This window comes from Leopardus geoffroyi, chromosome B3 (genome assembly GCF_018350155.1).
Source record: "Leopardus geoffroyi isolate Oge1 chromosome B3, O.geoffroyi_Oge1_pat1.0, whole genome shotgun sequence".
NCBI lineage: Eukaryota > Metazoa > Chordata > Mammalia > Carnivora > Felidae > Leopardus > Leopardus geoffroyi.
In genome coordinates, this window is record NC_059337.1 from 52,068,947 (window position 1) to 52,088,792 (window position 19,846).

Here is a 19,846-nt window from a genome sequence, read left to right on the forward strand (position 1 = left end):
ACTCCCTGCCGCGCACTCCCGCACCATTTGCCTCAGGAACATCTGAACCGGGTTGTGGGGCCATTGGTTTAGCAGAGGCAGGCTCTGGCCAATTCAGCTCCCACTGTGACTAGATGTGGCAGGGGTTGCAAGTTAGAGGCTAACTCACATTTAGGCCAGTAGCACCCCATTAGTGCTTCCTCTAGCTGTGTTCAGTCCAAGCTTCCCCTTCATGGGATTTGGGGATCTTAAAGGGAGAGCAGGTGTTATTTAATTTTTCTGACTCACTGATGGACATGAGATTGAGAGTGGAAGCTTTCTATTTACTGTTTCCATTTGACTAAATTTCAGAAATGGACCAATGTCTGAAGTAACGTGGAGAGAAGGAAATGGAATAGGAAAATGGCATTAATAGCTTTGCCACTGTGTGCTTTTGAGTTTTAAATCTGAAAGCCTTCAGTTCCCATCACTGAGTCTAACCCAGTTGGTCACTAGTCATCCGGATGAGATTAGGGGCTCCCTCAGGATTTTGATGTTCTGTGAGAGTTCAGTATGCTGGTTCACTGCAATGTGAATCACGGCGACTGTACTGAGTGGAACCTGCAGGCTGCCTTAGCATTACGGGAGCAGCCAGAAAGGGCGGCCTTCAATTGCCAGAGGGACTAGTAAGATCTCCTAAACACCTATGATTTTTTTGTATTTGGTCATTTAAAACTTAACCACTTATTTCTTAAATGTATTCTTTAGAATGTTACCTTTTTTTCATTGTTAAATAACCTAAAAAGAGAAGCTATTCTTTTAATGATTTTATTAAGGTACTCTCTCATTTTGAATAGTTTTAGAGATTTTTACATATAAAAAGTTTCACAAGAGATACATTATGTCCATTTGTAATAATTGCTAATAAATACTTAGGTGTGTACATTTAAACATCATCTATATCACATAAGAGTTATCTCATTAAACCTCAAGGTCCTTGGAAGGACCTCAAGGTTTTGCTAGTTTAACCTTTCTTAAAATTCAAGAATTTTTTCCCTATCATTTCTGGAAATTGTTTATAAACTCCCTACTTGGTGGTTGTTATTAACAAATTCATTTCATAAGGCAACTTTTTGTTATAAGTTGTTTGTAAATTTAGGGTAATATAATTTTTTTTAGACAATATGGTATAAAATCAAAATTAAGATTAGTTTACTTCACTTCAACTTTTACTTTTCTTTTGAAGCTTCTCCCTACTACCTTTGCATTTCCTAAGTGGATTCCAGCTACATTTGAAATAGCAATGGGAGATCCTCATTAAAATGGTATTCCTCAAATATGGCAAACAAGAGTGTTATTTTGTTGTTTCTGGGGGATAAAGTCAATAAATCAGTAACAAACTTTGCAGTGCCCCTAGCGTTGGCTTCTATAGTCAGCTTGCAGGTCATGCCTCATGTTTTCAAGCATCGACCTAATGAATGGTCATATGGTATCAGCAGTAAGGGTGTGTGTGTGTGTGGGGGGGGGGGGTCAGTGTTTTATTTTAATACTACAGGGTTCAATTCTTTTTATAGGGATCACCTATTGCTAACAGAAGTCATATACCAATAAGAAACCTAATATGGTTTTTTCTTTGTTTTTAGAATTGTTTTCTTTTTAGTATACACATACACAGCATCTATGTGTATCCTCTGCTTATCATCATTATCATCATATGTATACATATAACATATGAACATAACACAGACTTTTATATGATTCTCAAATCACCTTTCATTTTATTTATTTTGAGGGAAAGAGAGAGCAGGAGAGCACATGTGCACGCGAGCAAGGAAGGGGCAAAGAGAGAGGGAAAGAAAGAATCCCAAGCAGCCTGTGCACTGTCAGTGTGAAGCCCAATGCAGGCCTTGATCCCACCAACTGTGAGATGATTACCTGAGCTGAAAAAATCTGACACTTTAGCACCTGGCGCCCCTGAGTCTACTTTTTAAATCTCCTTTTAAAATAATTTTGTGCCTCCGTATATTTGTGCTATGTACAATCCATATAGCACATTGTTGGTTCAAATTTTGTATCTTTCCCTTTAGATAGTTTATGGATTCCATATAATGTTGAACCTTGAGTCCAGTCCAGGGTCTGACATTACCTGTACTTACCTCTTCTGTGCAGATGCTCCGTGAGCACAAAGCAGTTATCATTCAGAAGTGGGTCCGGGGCTGGCTGGCTCGTACCTACTACAGGAGGAGTATGCATGCCATCATCTATCTTCAGTGCTGCTTCCGGCGGATGATGGCCAAGCGTGAGCTAAAGAAGCTCAAGATCGAGGCCCGCTCTGTGGAGCGCTATAAGAAGCTCCACATCGGCATGGAAAACAAGATAATGCAGCTACAGCGCAAAGTTGATGAGCAGGTGTGTTTTATTATTAAAAAAAAATTATTTTTCTTAATGTTTATTTTTTTTCTGAGCGAGAAAGACAGACCCTGAGTGGGGAGGGGCAGAGAGAGAGGGAGACACAGAATCCAAAGCAGGATCCAGGCTCTGAGCTGTCAGCACAGATCCCACTGCAGGGCTTGAACTCACGAACCATGAGATCATGACCCGAGCCGAAGTTGGATGCTCTACTGATTAAGCCACCCAGGTACCCAACCAGGTGTGTTTTAAACAGGAGCCCTGAGAGTGGGGCATGCTTGAAGAACTCCACTGGGATTATTTTCAGCAGTATCTCCCCTTATTTTACTTTTCAGTCGCAGCAAAAAGGTAAAATAATAATGACAGTAAGGAGTACGGAAATAGTAACAAGCTTATAGGTAAGATTATGATTGCAAGGACTAAGGGAGGAAATTTACAGCCAGACCTTAATGCCCAAGAGTCATATTATACTTTATACTTTCTAAATCTCTTTTGTCATTATCATTCATTTGCATAAAGTATAATGTTCCTTTTACAGATGAGTCGTTTAGCATTGAGATGGCAAAAGAAGCAGGAAGACGTCTGTGCTTTGGGGGAGCTTACAGTCTATTTGCAGAGATAAAATTTGATTTCCTAGAGATAGTTACTAAGTAATATTTTAGCACATGCAAATGATACAATGGTAATTGGTAATATATAAATACTGAGGACAGCAAAAAAAAAAAAACAAAAACAAAAACAAAAAAACACACAAAAACCCAAAAAACAGAATAAAGCAGGATCCATCAGGAAGGTTTTCTGAGTGGGAGGAGTTTTAAGGTAATAAAACGATTTGTAAGTAACTTGCAATTTTGTGGCCATTTTATCATTTTTAAGAATCACTTGGGAGCATATGGCTTTTATAGAACACGGATTTGTTTTCCAAAGCAAGTATAGATGTTTCTATTTCTGGCTTAAGAATAGGAAATTAAGAATTTACTGTGGTACTTACCTTGTGACTGTGAGAAAATCACATCCATGCTACAGAATGAACTGTGCCTAATCTTCTTTTTGTATCCCTAAGAATAGGCCTTAATTGTAAAGGTTGAGGTTAGATACTCTATTGTTACTGTGATGATACAGCATGAATATGATCAATAAATAAGGTTATCTCAAAATACATTTGATGATACATATGTTTACTTATTGTTACTTATGTATATGTTTAAAAGAACAAAGACTACAAATGCCTCATGGAGAAACTGACCAATCTGGAAGGAATATACACCTCTGAGACTGAGAAACTACGAAGTGACTTGGAGCGTCTTCAACTAAGTGAGGAGGAAGCTAAGATTGCTACTGGACGGGTCCTCAGTCTGCAGGAAGAAATTGCCAAGCTCCGGAAAGACCTGGAACAAACTCAGTCGGAGAAAAAATCCATTGAGGAGCGTGCAGATAGGTACAAACAGGAAACTGAGCAGGTAGGATCTAGTTATCGTATCCCCATCTACTCCTTTCACCAAGGAAATGTGCTGTCATCATGACCTGGCCCATGTGGCTCAGTGTTGGTTTCACCTGAAGGTGAAATACAAATGTCAGTTTGCTTCCTGTTCCTTATTAGTATTTTCCAAGCATTTCTCCCACATGATGCGTCTTTTAGTAGAATCTTTTGACTCTAGTAAGATCAGAGGCAAAGAAGAGAATTAAAGGCCACGTACCTACTCTCACTCTTACTTTAAATACATAGGTCTGGATGAAGTATAGACTCCTTTTTCTTCAAAAGAGTTAACATGATTAAGAAACCAATCAAACCGTGAAATGTCACTAGCTGATAGTAGAGATCTTTATGGAAACCCACATCAAGGCTGTGTTAGAAGTCCGAGAGAGAGAAATCCAAATGTCTGCACCCTGAGGGTAGCCAGGAGCTGCTGTGCAGATAGAACAATAACAAGAATGCCTGCATATTGGTGCTTCTACATTACACACATTTATATTAACTTCTATCAGAATTTTATTAAATACGGAAAGCATTAAGGTTCTCAAACAGCGATACAATGTATTGTTTAAACAAAAGTATCTCAACATAAAGCTTACTTGAAAAAAGTGATAGATTTTCATAAGTTCCACTAGTATTACCATTTTTTTAAAATTTTTTTTTTAACGTTTTATTTATTTTTGAGACAGAGAGAGACAGAGCATGAACGGGGGAGGGGCAGAGAGAGGGGGAGACACACAATGGAAGCAGGCTCCAGGCTCTGAGCCATCAGCCCAGAGCCCGACGCGGGGCTCGAACTCACTGACAGTGAGATCGCGACCTGAGCCGAAGTCGGACGCTCAACCGACTGAGCCACCCAGGCGCCCCTAGTATTACCATTTTTAAGTGAAAACAGATTTGACTGTTGGCTGTAACTACTGGCAAAACTCCCAGTTTCCTATGCTTTTTCTGTATTGACTTCTGAATATTAATACAGCCTATGCAGTAAAAACCTTGGAAAGAGCTACGATGCAATTCAGATAGGATAGTGTACAATCTTTCCATGGTGTTCAGGGTCTTAATAAAATACTTCCTCCTCTGTCTCTAGCAGATCTGAGTTCTGTGTACAGAAACAACAATGCCTTTAAAACACGTTATTTTGACATGATAAACTTACTCTATCAGAATTCAAATATGCATTGAAAGGGATATTCTTGAAGCTTAAGAGCTCCTTTTCATTTCCTGAGCCCACAGAAGCTTTTCAGATTCCTCTGAGTCCATAGGGTATTTAGGCTTGGTAGAAGTATTCTCTTTTCCTCTTCAAAGTTAAGTTCATACCTTTCTAGTCTGAAAGAATAGCACACATGAACAGATTGAGATTTTTCCTTTCTTTTTATTTCATTATCTTCTGCTTTCCCCAGAGAGAGCTATAGGCACTAACATAAATTCTTAAAAAATTTTTTTTAATGTTTATTTATTTTATTTTTTTTGAGAGAGAGAGAGAGACAGACAGAACGTGAGCAAGGAAGGGGCAGAGAGATACACACAATCCGAAGCAGGCTCCAGGCTCTGAGGTGTCAGCACAGAGCCTGACACAGGGCTTGAACTCACAAGCTGTGAGATCATGACCTGAGCCGAAGTCCAACGCTTAACCGACTGGACCACCCACGTGTCCCAGTAGGCACTACCATTAATTCTTTTGAATAGAGTGTAGCGATCGAGAAGAATGAAAAAATTCCACTGTGACAGCCAGCTTTGTGGTCAGAAAAGCTACATTCCCAGCCAGGCTGATCAAGGAGCTTAGAAGGTACACTAGACCTGTGGTTTGTACCCAGGAGTGTGTATCAGAATGTCCTGGAGAGTTTTTAGAAAGATGCCTGGCCAAGCTCTAGGGGTGTGGGCTAGGCATGTGTATTTCAAATTTTTTTTTTTTTCAACGTTTATTTATTTTTGGGACAGAGAGAGACAGAGCATGAACGGGGGAGGGTCAGAGAGAGGGAGACACAGAATCGGAAACAGGCTCCAGGCTCTGAGCCATCAGCCCAGAGCCCGACGCGGGGCTCGAACTCACGGACCGCGAGATCGTGACCTGGCTGAAGTCGGACGCTTAACCGACTGCGCCACCCAGGCGCCCCTAGGCACGTGTATTTCAAAGAAGCAGCACAGTTTACTGGTTGCACACTGCTGACAGAGCAACTTCTTTCACAAGCACATAGGGAACTCTGGCCTTTCTACTGAGAGCAGCTATTAAGGCCATATCAGTATGGAGGGAAGAGATTGAGCCATCAGAAGGCATACCTTCTGACTGACTTCTGCTCCGGCACAGTATTCCTGTCTAACCTCCCTGGTCTTTAGGGATTTTCAGTCACAGAGCCCTCTTCCTCTGTCTCTGAACTCCTGATAGTTTTCTCTTTATTATTAAAGCTATTGCTTTAGCGTGTGACTCTTGATTTCAGGGTCATGGGTTTGAGCCCCACATTGGGCAAAGAGCTTACTTTAAGAATGAATGAATGAAGCTATCACTTTAAGAGTTCCTTAAATTTATGCTTAGAGAAAGAAATTCAAATTTCACTCATCACAAACACATATTTATTTCAATGATGAACTGAGTAAATTATAGACTTTGCACAGTTAACCTTTGGCTTTGATTTTTGCTTCCTGGGAATCCTTATCCAACTGGGAACTAGAAAGTGAAAGGTCACTGTGTTTTGTTTAGTGTGTGTGTGTGTGTGTGTGTGTGTGTGTGTGTTTCAAAATATACATATACGTAACATAAAATTTACCACTTTAACCATTTTTAAGTGTGCAGTTTTGTGGCATTAAATACTTTCACACTGTTGTAAGGCCAATGCTTAAACATGGAATAAAAGGACCAGTTTGCAACCTTGTAAAACTCTTAAAAGAAGATGAAAGGGAAATTCTCTTTCTCAAGACAGACAGCAGGGAGCTTCAGAAGGAATTCAGTGAATTCCAGAACCAAAATGCCCTTCATATCTTTCTGAACCTTCTTAATCTCTCTTAATACCTGAATCACGAGTACACATAAGTTTTGTGTTAGGCTGTTGAGGTGAGAAGGCATTATCATTCCTTCAAGAGCAAATACTTACTAGGTGTCAGGCAGTTGCTAAATGCTCAAGGTACAAAGTAAAATAACAGCAGTTATCTCCATCCTCCAGGAATTTCTAGTCTATTGGGGAAGGAAAAGTAAATCATTTATAAGGGCTGTAACAAGGGACATACAGGGTCCTGTAGGAGAGACACCCAATTGGAGGGAGTTTCCAGGAAGGCTGTCTGGAGTAATTCTTGAGCCAAGTTTGGAAGAAGACTAGATAGAACTAGGCACAGAAATGGGGCACAGAGATGTGGAAGTAAGGAGGGACTGCTGTGTGGTCTTTATATTCGGTACTGGGTGTCCTCTGTCTACTGCAGCCACCTGAGTTTATTGTTTTATTTTATAGCTGGTATCAAATCTGAAGGAAGAAAATACTTTACTGAAGCAGGAAAAAGAGGCCCTCAATCATCTTATCGTGGAGCAGGCTAAGGAGATGACAGGTAAGGCTGGCGTGGCCGTAACCTACAGTGCTTCAGCCAACCTCAGACCAACGTTTTCTAAGTTACAACTTTGCTTAGAGCTTAAATGTTTTAAAAAGTTGAGATCGTCATCCCTCAACTCAGGAAGTTCCAAGAGGCAAGCACAGTAAGTATTTTGTTTGATTTAGTTGGTGAACTCGTAAATCTCATCTTTCTATGTACGAATGTGAATTCATGTACAGTCACTATCATCTGTAATTAAAAAAATGAATTGTTCTGCATTTATGATGTTACTTATGACTCATAGGATTCTATTGAATTAGGAAGAAATCGTGAGCTAATACGTATGCATGTCTATTTACTTATTTTTTGCTAAACCAATAGATATTATTCTCCCAAGATAAATTACCTTTTTTCCACCAAAAAAGAAAAAAAAAAAGCAACTCTAATTTTTTGAATAGAAAACTAACTAGATGTGGACATTTACTCCATTTTCCATTTGTAAGATAGATAAGAATTATGATAATTTGCAAGTAGTCCACATGTAAGTAAACATGGGCTAAGAAGATGTAGATCTAAGCTATAGTAATTGGTGGTGGAGACAGGGAGAAATAAATGGATTGGAGCAAAGATACAGTATATGAAAGAATCACCAGAACATTATCCTTTTTGATGTGGTATTCAAAAAAGGGATAAAAATTTTCTAAAGTTTTGACATGAGATATTTCAACAATAATGATGTGTTATTACTAATGAGTAAAATAAGGGGGAAAATACTTGTTTATGAGTAAAATTAATGAGATCAGTTGTTAGAATGTTAAATTTTGGATGTCAGCTGGGGCCTCTATATAGAGATGTCCTAAAAACAAATTGAGATTAAAGATTAGAGACAGAAAGAAATAGGCCTTAAGGTACCATTAAAGCTATGATGGTAAGAGAGCCCTGTGTGCCTTTTCCCCTACCACCTCCTCCCTACTAAAGGGACTAATGTAAAGAAAAGAGAAGAAATCTGAAATTAAGCTTTATAGGATGTCCACAGGTAAAGGATAAGGTGAAGAAAAGAAACCAGAAAGGAAAATTGATAGGGGAGATTGAAACAGTCACTGAAGACATGGAAAGAAGGCTACTAGGATGCAGAATGTAATGGAAAGATCCAGAATGATGAGAATACTTCTGGGAAATTGTAAAATGTTACTTGAAATTGGATGAGAAGAACAAAGAAATAACATTGGATTTGCCTAGGGAAAATTTCTTGGTAGCCTCAGGCAGCTTCTGCAAACTGGTAAGAACAAGACAATTTATAGAATGTCATAGGGAGAAGAGATTCTTTCACTCATTCATTTACACATTAGTAGAGCCCTACCTTAGGGAAGCACTGTAGTGGGCACCAGGGAAGCAGTGGAAACAAGGCACTTGCGGCCCTTGCCCTTATGATAGAGCTGATGGGGAAAGAAATGGTGAAGCCACCGAAGTAAGCAGGGCAGATTAAGGTCTAGTCACAAAGCATGAGGATAAAGTGGACCATATAAATATTAGGAAGCTTAATACATTTATAAATGTGACTGGTTGACTCATTGAGTTAAAACATACAGCTGAGATCTGTGGCTTTTTTACTTTGCTTTATTTATAGTCAGGGGCTCGTCTCCAGTCTCCAGATGACATCCCAGGCAAATGCAAGCTGCTGGCAACAGAGCGAGCAGAATGGGGTGGTAAACGGAAAGTTCAGGGTGCCCCCCGCAGCACACAGGAGAAGTAACAACACACATGACCAGACATGGGGATCTTATCTGGTTAGAATTGGGAGAGTATTAGGACTGGGGGCGGTTCAGCATGCTGGAAAACGTAATATCTCAGCCTGGGGACTGAGGTGAGCAGAGAGTTGACTGTAGCAAAGGATAGCTGTGTTCCTTGAGAGTTTGCCACTCCCTCAGAGATCTGAGAACTATCTCTGACTTTTTGACAGAGTACACTAATTTGGACAAAAGAATTTTGTGATAGCCTGAAACAGAATATTGGAATAAAAAATAAATACAGTACTTTAGTTACTAGACAATGACTAGTAGAAGTTTATCTAGGATGTGCCATAACCAGTGAATGAACTAGTGGCATTGAATCCATAGTATATGGAAGAACTCAGTAGATGATTGTTGTTATTAACAAACAATTTCATTTTTTTGTCATGGTATTTTCTCTTTCCCTACATTCAATAAGATACTCTTCATAGATCATGGTGGTAAAAAAAAATTCTTTGCAGAGAAGCTGGGAGTCAGTGTAAACGTTTGTACTCTTGACTTTTGTAGAGCCATCTTTATTATGCTTTTCTCTCTTCTTTCTTTCAGAGACTATGGAGAAGAAGTTAGTAGAAGAAACAAAACAACTGGAACTCGATCTTAATGATGAAAGGCTGAGATATCAGAACCTTCTGAATGAGTTCAGTCGCTTAGAAGAACGATATGATGACCTCAAGGAAGAGATGACTCTGATGGTAGTGAGTCAAACACTTGATTTTTTTTTTTTTAATGAAAAAATTTAAGCACTTATAAAGGCAGATAGAATAGTGGAATGAATCCCCGTGTACTTCATGTACTCATTACCCAATTCCAAAATGGCCGACACACTTTTACCCCGACTCTATCCCTCCTTCCCACCCTATCCAGTGGATTGAGTTGTTGTAGAGAAGATCCCACAAATCATATAACTTTATTCATAAATACTTTGCAAAGTCAAACATTTTAGAGACTGGACTGTAGGTTAGTATAAAGTCATATAGCTGGACTTCATTTTATGTATTGGATGACTTCATGTAAAATTTGCATATAAAGCAAATATTTATATAATTGAGTATTTCCTTCACTAGTTTTTGTTACAGTTTCAAAGATATATTCCTACAAAAGGAAAGTTCAGCCTCTATTTGTAACAAATTATTTCATCTATTTCAAGAACTCTTCTGCATCTACCAATGTATCTTTTATACTTTTAATAGTTTCACACAGCCTCTTCTACTTATCTTGCTGTCAGGAAACAAAGAGTTCCCTAGCTCTCTTGTTCCCTGTAGGTGCCAGCCTTGAAGGTAACCTGATGGTACCCGTGGCTAGAAATGCTCTGAAATATGTCTTATAAAAAACAAGGTAATCAGATATCTGTGGCAGAGAATGTTTGCTTCAAATTTTGCCTTTATCTGTACCCTTTGACAATGTTTTTTAAATATGACATTTAAAAAGGAAAAATAAAGGAGATTATGTAACATACAAAAAAAAATGAAATAAATGTATCACCTTGAAGATGAGAAAATTTAGTCTCAAAGAGGTTAAAAAGCTAATTTGAATGCCAGTTGGACAGTTATTTCAAACCTTGCTACTCTATCCTGATTTGAATGTGGCAAAGAGAAACTATAAAAGTAGGTCACCATTATCCTTATCATTGACAAATCAAAAGGAGCCTCATTAAATCTTGTCTTCCGTGCTCTCCCTACTGCAATCATTCCTCCTTTACATTCTCCCATCTTTAGCTTTCCCTAGAGTCCTTTTCCTCTGTCTTTGAATGTCATGTTCCCCAGAATTCCATTCTTGGGTGTATTTTTATCCTATTTTCTAGATAACTGTGCCAGCGTTTATGGTTAATTTATGCTTTGGTTAGCACTAAGCTTTGTGTCCCATGAGGTGCTTCTGAGGACACTAGTTACTTGAGATGTTAAGAAGTAGCATTGGGAAAAGAAATGATTGAGGTCAAATAAATGTGAGAACCACGTTTATCTCTGTTGAAAGAGAGATAAACAAATTTTTTTCTCCCTCAGAATTTCTGGGATTCTTTAATACTGCATGTCTTGTGAACCTCAGAAAATAAAATGAGACAAGCATGTGCCACGTGTACATCACTTTCTGAGCACATTCCTGGAAATGTCTAAAAAAAGACCCTCCAGTAATGGCCATCCTCCAGCAACTTAGCAGGGCTATTCCTGCTGAGCAAGTCTCTGCCTGCTACCCATTCTGTTCCCAGAAGTGCTGTGGAAAAAGGAAGATGTAATCAAGTTCCAGGGACAGTTTAGCTGCTTAATTTCTTATTTCTCAGCTTATAACCCTCTCTTTTGTATGCCGATGACTCATTGTCCTTCCTTTTGGGTAACAAAATGGTCAGAAGGAGGGAAAAGGAAAATAGCAGAGGAAGGAAGATGAGAATCTACTTGCTTCCTACTCAGCTCTTCATTAGGTCCCCTTTCCTAGTTCCAGACATAGTGAAGATTGCAGTCTTGGTAGAAAATATTTGCCAAGAATTGCAGAGAATTAAAAAATGGACTTTATAATTTAGGAATAAATAAATAATAGCAATATCTTATTTTAATGTTTAGGTAGGGACTTCGCAACTAACAGATGGGTACTCGGCTAATCTATCATTGACACTGTTCTGCAGATGCAGCTCTCACTGCCATAATGCTTAGGAAGCATTTATGGTAAATAGACTCCTCAAATGGATGGCAGGAAACTTTAGGGAGGGGGAATTGATAGACTGCTTCAGCGCTTCTGGTAACCTGTGATACATGGGCCAAAGTTAATGGCACTGATTACCAGTGATTACTAGATTTGTTGGCCCTGGTACCAAGAAGTGTTGTCAGATTTTTCTCCAGGAACATTCAGTTGTAGAGCAGAAGGAAGAAAATACTAAATCCAGGGCCAAGGAAATTCAAGCAGACAGTGAAAGGATAATGAGGCATTGGAATACAGGCTTGTGAAGTGTTTAAAGATAAATTCATTCCAAGTAAGGAGGGAGTCCTGCGTGTCAACAGTGGGGTCGTTAATCTTGACGAAGGGAGTAAGACAGGTCCAAGAAAAGAAGGAATTATTGGAGAAATGACAGATAAGAGGAGGCATGAGATGCAGATCTTGAAGGAGCACTTGATGATCAAGTAGTATGTTTGTCCTTGTAATTGAATAGCATATGGACTAAAAACTTGGGGAACAAAAGGCAATGCATGAGGGAGTTGTTGCATTACTTCAGAGTCCTAACAATTATGGCAACATCAGTTAACATTAATTGAATCCTTGTTACGTGCCAAAAACCATGCTCTTTACTTGCGCTATCTTATTTAATCCTCACATAAACCCTCTTAGGTAGATAATATTATTATCTACCTTTTTCTGATAATGAAGGTGAGGCCTGGAGAAGTAAGGGACAAGAAAATGGCAGACCTGGAATTCCTACCCAGCTCTCTCCTATAGACTCAGAGCATTTAACCACTGTCCTGTATACAAAAGTTATGTTAAATCACAGACATAGCATTGCTTCTATTCATACCTTAAGCTATTTGTTGTTTGGTAATACATACATGAAGAAAAATAGGGGTCTAACTCATCTTGAAATAAGCTTATTAAAACCCTTTGTCTCCGTATTTATATGGACCTGGGTTTTTTGTTGGTTTTTTTTTTTAATGTTTATTTTTGACAGAGAGACAGAGTATGAGCGGGGAGGGGCAGAGAGAGAGGGAGACACAGAATCTGAAGCAGGCTCCAGGCTCTGAGCTGTCAACACAGAGCCCGACGCAGGGCTCGAACTCATGGACCATGAGATCATGACCTGAGCCGAAGTCGGACGCTCAACCGACTGAGCCACCCAGGTGCCCCTGGACCTGTTTTTCTTAATGACACAACCAATTAATAAACAGCGTCCCATACACCTGTTGGCTGGGGCTAGGAACTTTAAGGTTGCCGGTGTATGTAAACAGAAAGTAAATCTGAGTGCCTTTGACTTTATGTGGAGTGATTGTCCCCTTTAGGGTGGACCCTAGCTGCTAGCTAGTTTCAGAAGTTCTGGTGTTCTTGGATCTTCCTTATGCACCAGAGTACCGGTTGCGGTGGCCTGGAGACTTTCAACTGCCCCTGGATGCTGGCTTTCCTTTAGTCACGCAGTTGGGTCTGTTCTCTATAAGCTTGGTTATGGGAGAGAGAGAGAGGCAAAGAAGCTCTTTGTGGCTTCTGGCTCTTCCTGCAGCTGGGTGAAGGAGTAAAGGAAATTGGACAGATGAAAAGTTTCCAGAGGTCTTTCTGGACATTTTCACCTCTTCTGAGGTTGGGGGGAGGGACACCCCAGGAGTGAGGGGTACAAAACCCAGCCTTTTTATTCCTTCTTTCTTCAAGTCATTCTCTAACCCTTTCTCCTACACGAAGGAACAGACTGTAATTGCTTAACTTTTGTTTTCCATCAGCTTTCTGAATGCTAATCTCATAGGTACCACATGTCATAGAAATGTCACTTGGACTCCCTGAATCAGTAACTTCAGGACTTCAGAGGATTCTTGGAACAGCTTTCTTACCTCTCCTGTACTGCTCACACTTCCCACTGCTGACTCCAGAAAATCAACTCCATGCACAAAAATGACAGAATTTATAGTCACCTATGTAGAACCCCTCTCTTTTTTTCCACTTATGCTCAAATACAGTGAATCAACTCCATGCACAAAAATGACAGAATTTATAGTCACCTATGTAGAACCCCTCTCTTTTTTTCCACTTATGCTCAAATACAGTGCAGGAAAATGATTATGCTTTCATTAAACATATTTCATGAGCTTTTTACCAAGTTTTATGTAATTGCAACACTGAAGTCAGTGTTTGGGTACTGAGGTGTTATACCTACACTTCACCCAGTGTGACTGGCTACTCACAACTTTAAAAACCCAAAGGGGACTCTGCTAATAATCACAGATGATTTTCATTTGAGTATTTGGTTTTGTGTTCTTGTCATGCCCTGATGGTGCATCTTTCTCTTTCTTTGAAGAGTCCAGAAAATGACCCTTTTGTAAAGGTTTGGTAAGGACAACATGGAACATCGTATTTGGGCATGAGAACAGCAAGTCAGTGAGTGGGGATTAGAACCAAGTTAAGGTGGATGCTGTCTTAAGTATGACTTAACTTTTTCATTATGTTGTGTTAATTATTCTTGGTTTATTTGCCTTGCAGAATGTGCCTAAGCCTGGACACAAGAGAACAGACTCCACTCATAGCAGCAATGAGTCTGAATACACCTTTAGCTCTGAAATTGCAGAAACTGAAGATATGCCATTGAGGACAGAGGTACATTTTAGACACCAGGATGTGACCATGCTATTATTAACAGAGAACATTTCCATTGTGGGGCAGACCCCATTTGCCCTTAAATGTAACAGTCGTTTCAAACTATACTCATAAGTGACTAATGGGTACTTAATTAGCTTATAAATTATTACTTATATTTTCCTATATGTACTTGCTTACTTACTACATATATTTTTTTGTCAATAGACATCTTAACTCTCATGTAATTTTGATGACCAAATTTTTTTCTTTTACAGTTCCCTTCTACATCTTAACATAACCTATTACAAAAAAACATAGCCTGTCATGAATTTATTTCAGACTGAGGTCAATTGTTTTGTCCTTGAATATTATAAATAACCAATGTCCAAGAGTTTAGCAAATCTGCTGCCTCTGTTTGATGACAGTTTTTACCAAAATAATTTTTTTCCACAAAAATGCAAGAAAAATAGCTTATAAATCTGCTTTACTATTTTGTGTTATGGGGTATGAAACCAAAATGGCACATTACCGTAACTCCAAGAGTATGGTGACTTTAAGTTAGATTTTTGCCAAACTAATTCTCAGATCTTCTTTTCAAATGTGATATTAGTTTCGCTAATGGATAATTCAGGCACAGCTCTTCTATTTTTATGTCATATTCTGAGAAAATGGCCAAGTCAGAAATAGACTGCTTCTGGCAGAACAGCCAAAGAAAATTGAATGATTCTTTCCTTTTTTGTCTTGGTTTTACTCAGGAATGAAATTTTCTGCCATCTAATTGTGTTCATTTTAAGGAAATATGTCATGTAGTTGGAATCATACCTACAAGAAGCCTAAGTTAACTGATCAAAGGTCACAGCTTATAAGTGGTAGATCCAGCATTCAAACTGAGGCTGGTCTGTTAGGAGCTCCATTCTTTACTTCCTCCCATCCGGGGACTTTGCACTGCAGTTCCCCAGTGCCATTTCTGTCTATAGCTAACATTACTCTGGGGACCATTGATAACAGCAGTCTGGCCACTGTGTAGCAGAATAGAGGTGGTTCCAGTTATTCGTTGCCATGTAACAAGCCATCCCAAACTTTGGTGGCTTCAAACAACAGCAATTTATTATTGTTCAAAACTCTTTGAATATTGATTGGGTGGTTCTTCTTCTCCACATGGTGTCGGTTAGAGCACCTCCCAGCCTTAGCTTAGATGCCGAGGTTTTCTTCCTTGGGCTTTTCCATGTGGTTTCTGTATTCAGCAGCATGGCAAATAGGTTCTAAGGATGTAAGAGCAAAAGATGCCCGGGCTCTTAGGGCCAGGCCCAGAACCACCATCGTGTCAATTCTGCCACACTGTATGGTCATAGCAAATTACAAGACCAGCCCAGACTCAGGAGAAGAATAGACTTCATCTCTTTTTATTTTTTTAAACATTTTTTTTTTTTTAATAGAGCTTGACGGTGGGAGGTGGGGGTGCGGCACAGTGGGGGGGAGAGAGAGAGAATCTTAAGCAGCCTCCATGCTCCATACGGATCCCTGTGACCCTGGGATCATGACCTGAGCTGAAATCAAGAGTTGGACGCTTAACCGATTGAGCCACCCAGATGCCCTAGACTTCATCTCTTGATAGGAGAAAAGACATTTGTGTTGGGAGGAATCATTGGTAGCTATCTTTGGAGACTACCACAAAGTTAGACTTTGAAGATTTCAAAATTACAGCCTCTGAGCCTCTAGTGGATATGAAGGTTTTAGGATTGCATGCAGTTGGTCTTAATGGGAGTACTCATTCCCAGCAGTCTGAGGGAAGTATGTTTACAAACTGTTGGCTTCAGTGCAATACCACTCGAGCAGCTCCTGCAAGGGAGGGGAAAGCCATGACAGAAAAGGGTGTTTTTGCTGCAGATTGTTTTGTATTAAACAAGGGCCAAGAGGCATCTTATTGATAGTTTCTCTTGAGGACATTATGTTTTTAATCTCAAAAACTCTTCTGCGCTTTACCTAATTTTTCTACTGTTTCCAAGTTTTGTCCAAATTCTTCCAGATTTGAGGGGAGGGGTAACCTTTTTGTTTCTAATTCTCACCTATATTCTGCTGAATCTTTTCCCAAATAAGAGTTATTTTAGGGGCACCTGGATGTCTCAGTCAGTTAAGCATCTGATTCTTGATTACTGGTCATGTCATGACCTCACGATAGTGAGCTGAGCACAGAACCCACCCTCTCCTTCTTCTCTTTCCCTACTTGAGTGCATGTGCTCTCTCTCTCTGTCTCTCTCTCTTTCTCTCTCTGTCTCTCTCAAAAAGTAAAAATAAATTTAAAAAACAGTTATTTTAGAGTGGGATTTAGTACTTTGCTCATCTCTTTTGAATAATGAAGTATGAATTGTGCTCCAGAAATCACAGACAGATCTGGAGCATTGTATATTGTCCTTCACATGCACTGACCATTAGCAGTAGGTCGTGCACCTGGAAATCTTCTCTCACTAATAGGAAAGACTTTTCACTGAACTAGTCATCTTGTTCCTTGTGACTAAGTACGTGCATTTGAAATGTAGCCGGCTCTGGTTAGAAGGGCTATCTTGAACATTGGACTGACTACAATAACTCTCCTTCCTGGAACTGAGTCCATAACTTTAGCCTCAGTCTCTCTGTGCCTCAGTTTCCTCATCTGTGAATTGATATGCTATTATTATTATGTTACTTTACAGTAAGTTGATAATTGAGGTAATTCTTAGAAAGCACTTGCAACGGTGTTTGGTACCTAGTAAGTGTTTGATAAATCCATGTTTTTGTTCTTATAAACAGGCTTCCAGTGAATATCCTACAATTTTGATGAGGTATGGTCAGGATCAGAAGGATAGAAATCTAGGGGTGCCTGGGTGGCTTAGTTGGTTGAGCATCCGACTTCGGCTCAGGTCATGATCTCACTGTCCGTGAGTTTGAGCCCTGCGTCGGTCTCTGTGCTGACAGCTCAGAGCCTGGAGCCTGTTTCAGAATCTGTGTCTCCTTCTCTCTCTGCTCCTCCCCCACTCATGCTCTGTCTCTCTCTCTCTCTGTCAAAAATAAATAAACATTAAAAAAAATTTTTTTTAATTAAAAAAAAAAAGAATTAATGTCTTTCTAACTTTGCCAAACCTGTGATTTGTTGTTCACTAGTCAGGCTGTCACCTCCACTGCTGTTTCCCTCTGGAGAGCCCACCTCAGCTCCACTTCTGTGCAGCCCTCCCACATGTGCATCTTCATTGTCAGGTGTTGCATTCTCTTGGAAAACTTGGCTTCTCCTTTCTTGGTAGCCATTGACAAATAACCCCAGTTCTGCTTCTGCCCTTGAGCTTCCTCACACATGTCAAACCCAGGGAAAAGGTCACCATAACTTTCTCAGCTGTTGTTAGCAATAATTCCAGAATGACTGCAGACCTACAGTGGTAATTTTATGAATAAGTTCTCTTGTTTTCTTCATTTTCCTCAGATGAGAGACTGTTATTTTTTAGGTCAGTTTCAAAGCTTCACTCTCTCAGAAAAGCCCTGGATGACAAAGTCCTTTCTGAGGAAGGAAAGCAAAGCAAAACTCCAGAAACCTCTGAGCCAGATGGCCCATTCTTCCTTTTTGCTCATGTGGTGTAGAGAAGACAAATGGTATCTCTTTGACTAGATATGTCATTAGGGCTAAGAATGGACACCATGCAGAGCACTCCTAAATAATTACCAGTCATTATGCCTCAAGCAGTTTTGTGTTCTTTCATTTCCTATTTTAATATTCCTATCTATAGAATTTTGCTTTTATCTAGCAATCAACTAATCCTTTATGTAGTATTTGCTAATATCTGAAGAGTTACCCCGTCCCATTTTAATAAGAAGATCCCTTTTACTTTCTTATTTATTTTTTTAATGTTTATTTTGGAGAGAGAAAAAGAGAGAGAGAGAGCACACATGAGTAGGGGAGGGGCAGAGAGAGAAGAAGACACAGAATCTGAAACAGGCTCCAGGCTCTGAGCCGTCAGCACAGAGCCTGACGTGGAGCTTGAACCTATGAACTATGAGATCGTGACCTGAGCTGAAGTCGAATGCCCAACTGACTGAGCCACCTAGGCGCCCCAAGATGATTCCTTTTAAATGAAAATGCCCATTCAAGGCTGAAAGGAATGATTCCCAAATGATGACATTTTGAGTACAATGAGTGAAATATTATACTCATTGTGAGGTAAAGTCTTTTATTACAGTGTAAAAAAAGATTAAATAATTAAAATTTTCAGGTACACATACATCATTAATAGATGAACAAACATTAAAAACACATGAATGGAATGTTTACATTGTAAATAAGCTAATATACAAGTGTTTATGGGATGTATAGAAATGAGTTTTTATATGAATGAAAGTGTAATAATTTCGTGTTCAGGCAGGATGTTATGTCTGTTCTGCTCAGTCAGGACAAACTTTATGGTGAATACCATATACCTAAACTTTTTCTTACTGTTGAACATTAACATTGCAAGAGTGGACAGTAAGCAAAAATCCAGGTCTAACTAGTTTGTGGGTAAATGACCTTGATAGTCTACATATAAATGCCCCACTTCTTAGTTTAATTAATTCTTCTTAGATTTTTTTTTACAACTGGAATAACACTGAATTCGACACTACTGACAATTCACAAAAGACCGAAGATAACTAATGAATATAAAAATGATTCAACCTCATCAAAAGGTGAAGAAATATAAATTAAAACTATAATTAAATACCACTTTTGGTCTATCAATTGAGCCTTTTTTTTTTTTTTTTAAATCCTAACCATCATTGTACCAGGCAAGGTGTTGGTTGCTTGATGGACGTGTAAGCTGGTCCAACCAAGTTAGCAGACTTTAAAACATTAATATTTGGATATTTATGTACTAGGATATTTATTTTAGTATATTTCAATAGCAAACGATTAGAAACAACTTCAATGCCCATCAGTAAGGTAATAGATAATCAAATGATGGTACACATGTCAATATAGCTTTTAAAAATTATGGTTTCAAGTATCATATTCTATATTTGGAAAACATTTGTGATACAATGCTAAATTTAAAAGACAATACAAAATTAGAATGAAAATATTCCAATTACTTAAATCTATAGAAAAAAGACTGGACAGAAATTGTAGGCTTTCTCTGGGTATGTGATTATGGCTTTGTTTTTCTTCTTTGTACTTATTTCCTAAGCTTTCTTCATAAGCTTATTTTGCTTTTACATCAGAAAAAAAATTGTTTTAATTGACAATTTGAAATATAAGATTTACTAATCAGTTAAGAATTACACTTTGACCATTTAATTAAGTTATTGTTACTGTTTTCTCTCTTTCTAACAAAAAGAGACTCTTTATCCTCTCCATTAAATCCAGTGACACAATTCTTTCTCTTCTTACCTCACTAAAAATTCAAACCTGAAGTAAACAAGGTAAAACACCTATGTCATGCTCAGAACTTCC

The 19,846-nt window shown here is 38.9% G+C and overlaps 1 protein-coding gene across 13 annotated transcripts in view; it reads left to right on the forward strand.

The window, feature by feature from the left end:
* Positions 1-19,846, forward strand: part of MYO5A (myosin VA) — a 196,014-nt gene that overhangs the window by 133,421 nt on the left and 42,747 nt on the right. For 8 of the 13 annotated variants that reach the window (XM_045449707.1, XM_045449709.1, XM_045449712.1 and 5 more), the window contains exons 21-25: positions 2,128-2,367; positions 3,579-3,827; positions 7,279-7,372; positions 9,691-9,839; positions 14,302-14,415. In XM_045449707.1, the coding sequence (XP_045305663.1) occupies positions 2,128-2,367; positions 3,579-3,827; positions 7,279-7,372; positions 9,691-9,839; positions 14,302-14,415 (846 nt within the window). The remainder of the gene's footprint in view (positions 1-2,127; positions 2,368-3,578; positions 3,828-7,278; positions 7,373-9,690; positions 9,840-14,301; positions 14,416-19,846) is intronic. The other 5 variants (XM_045449710.1, XM_045449708.1, XM_045449716.1 and 2 more) reach the window with 1 other exon arrangement.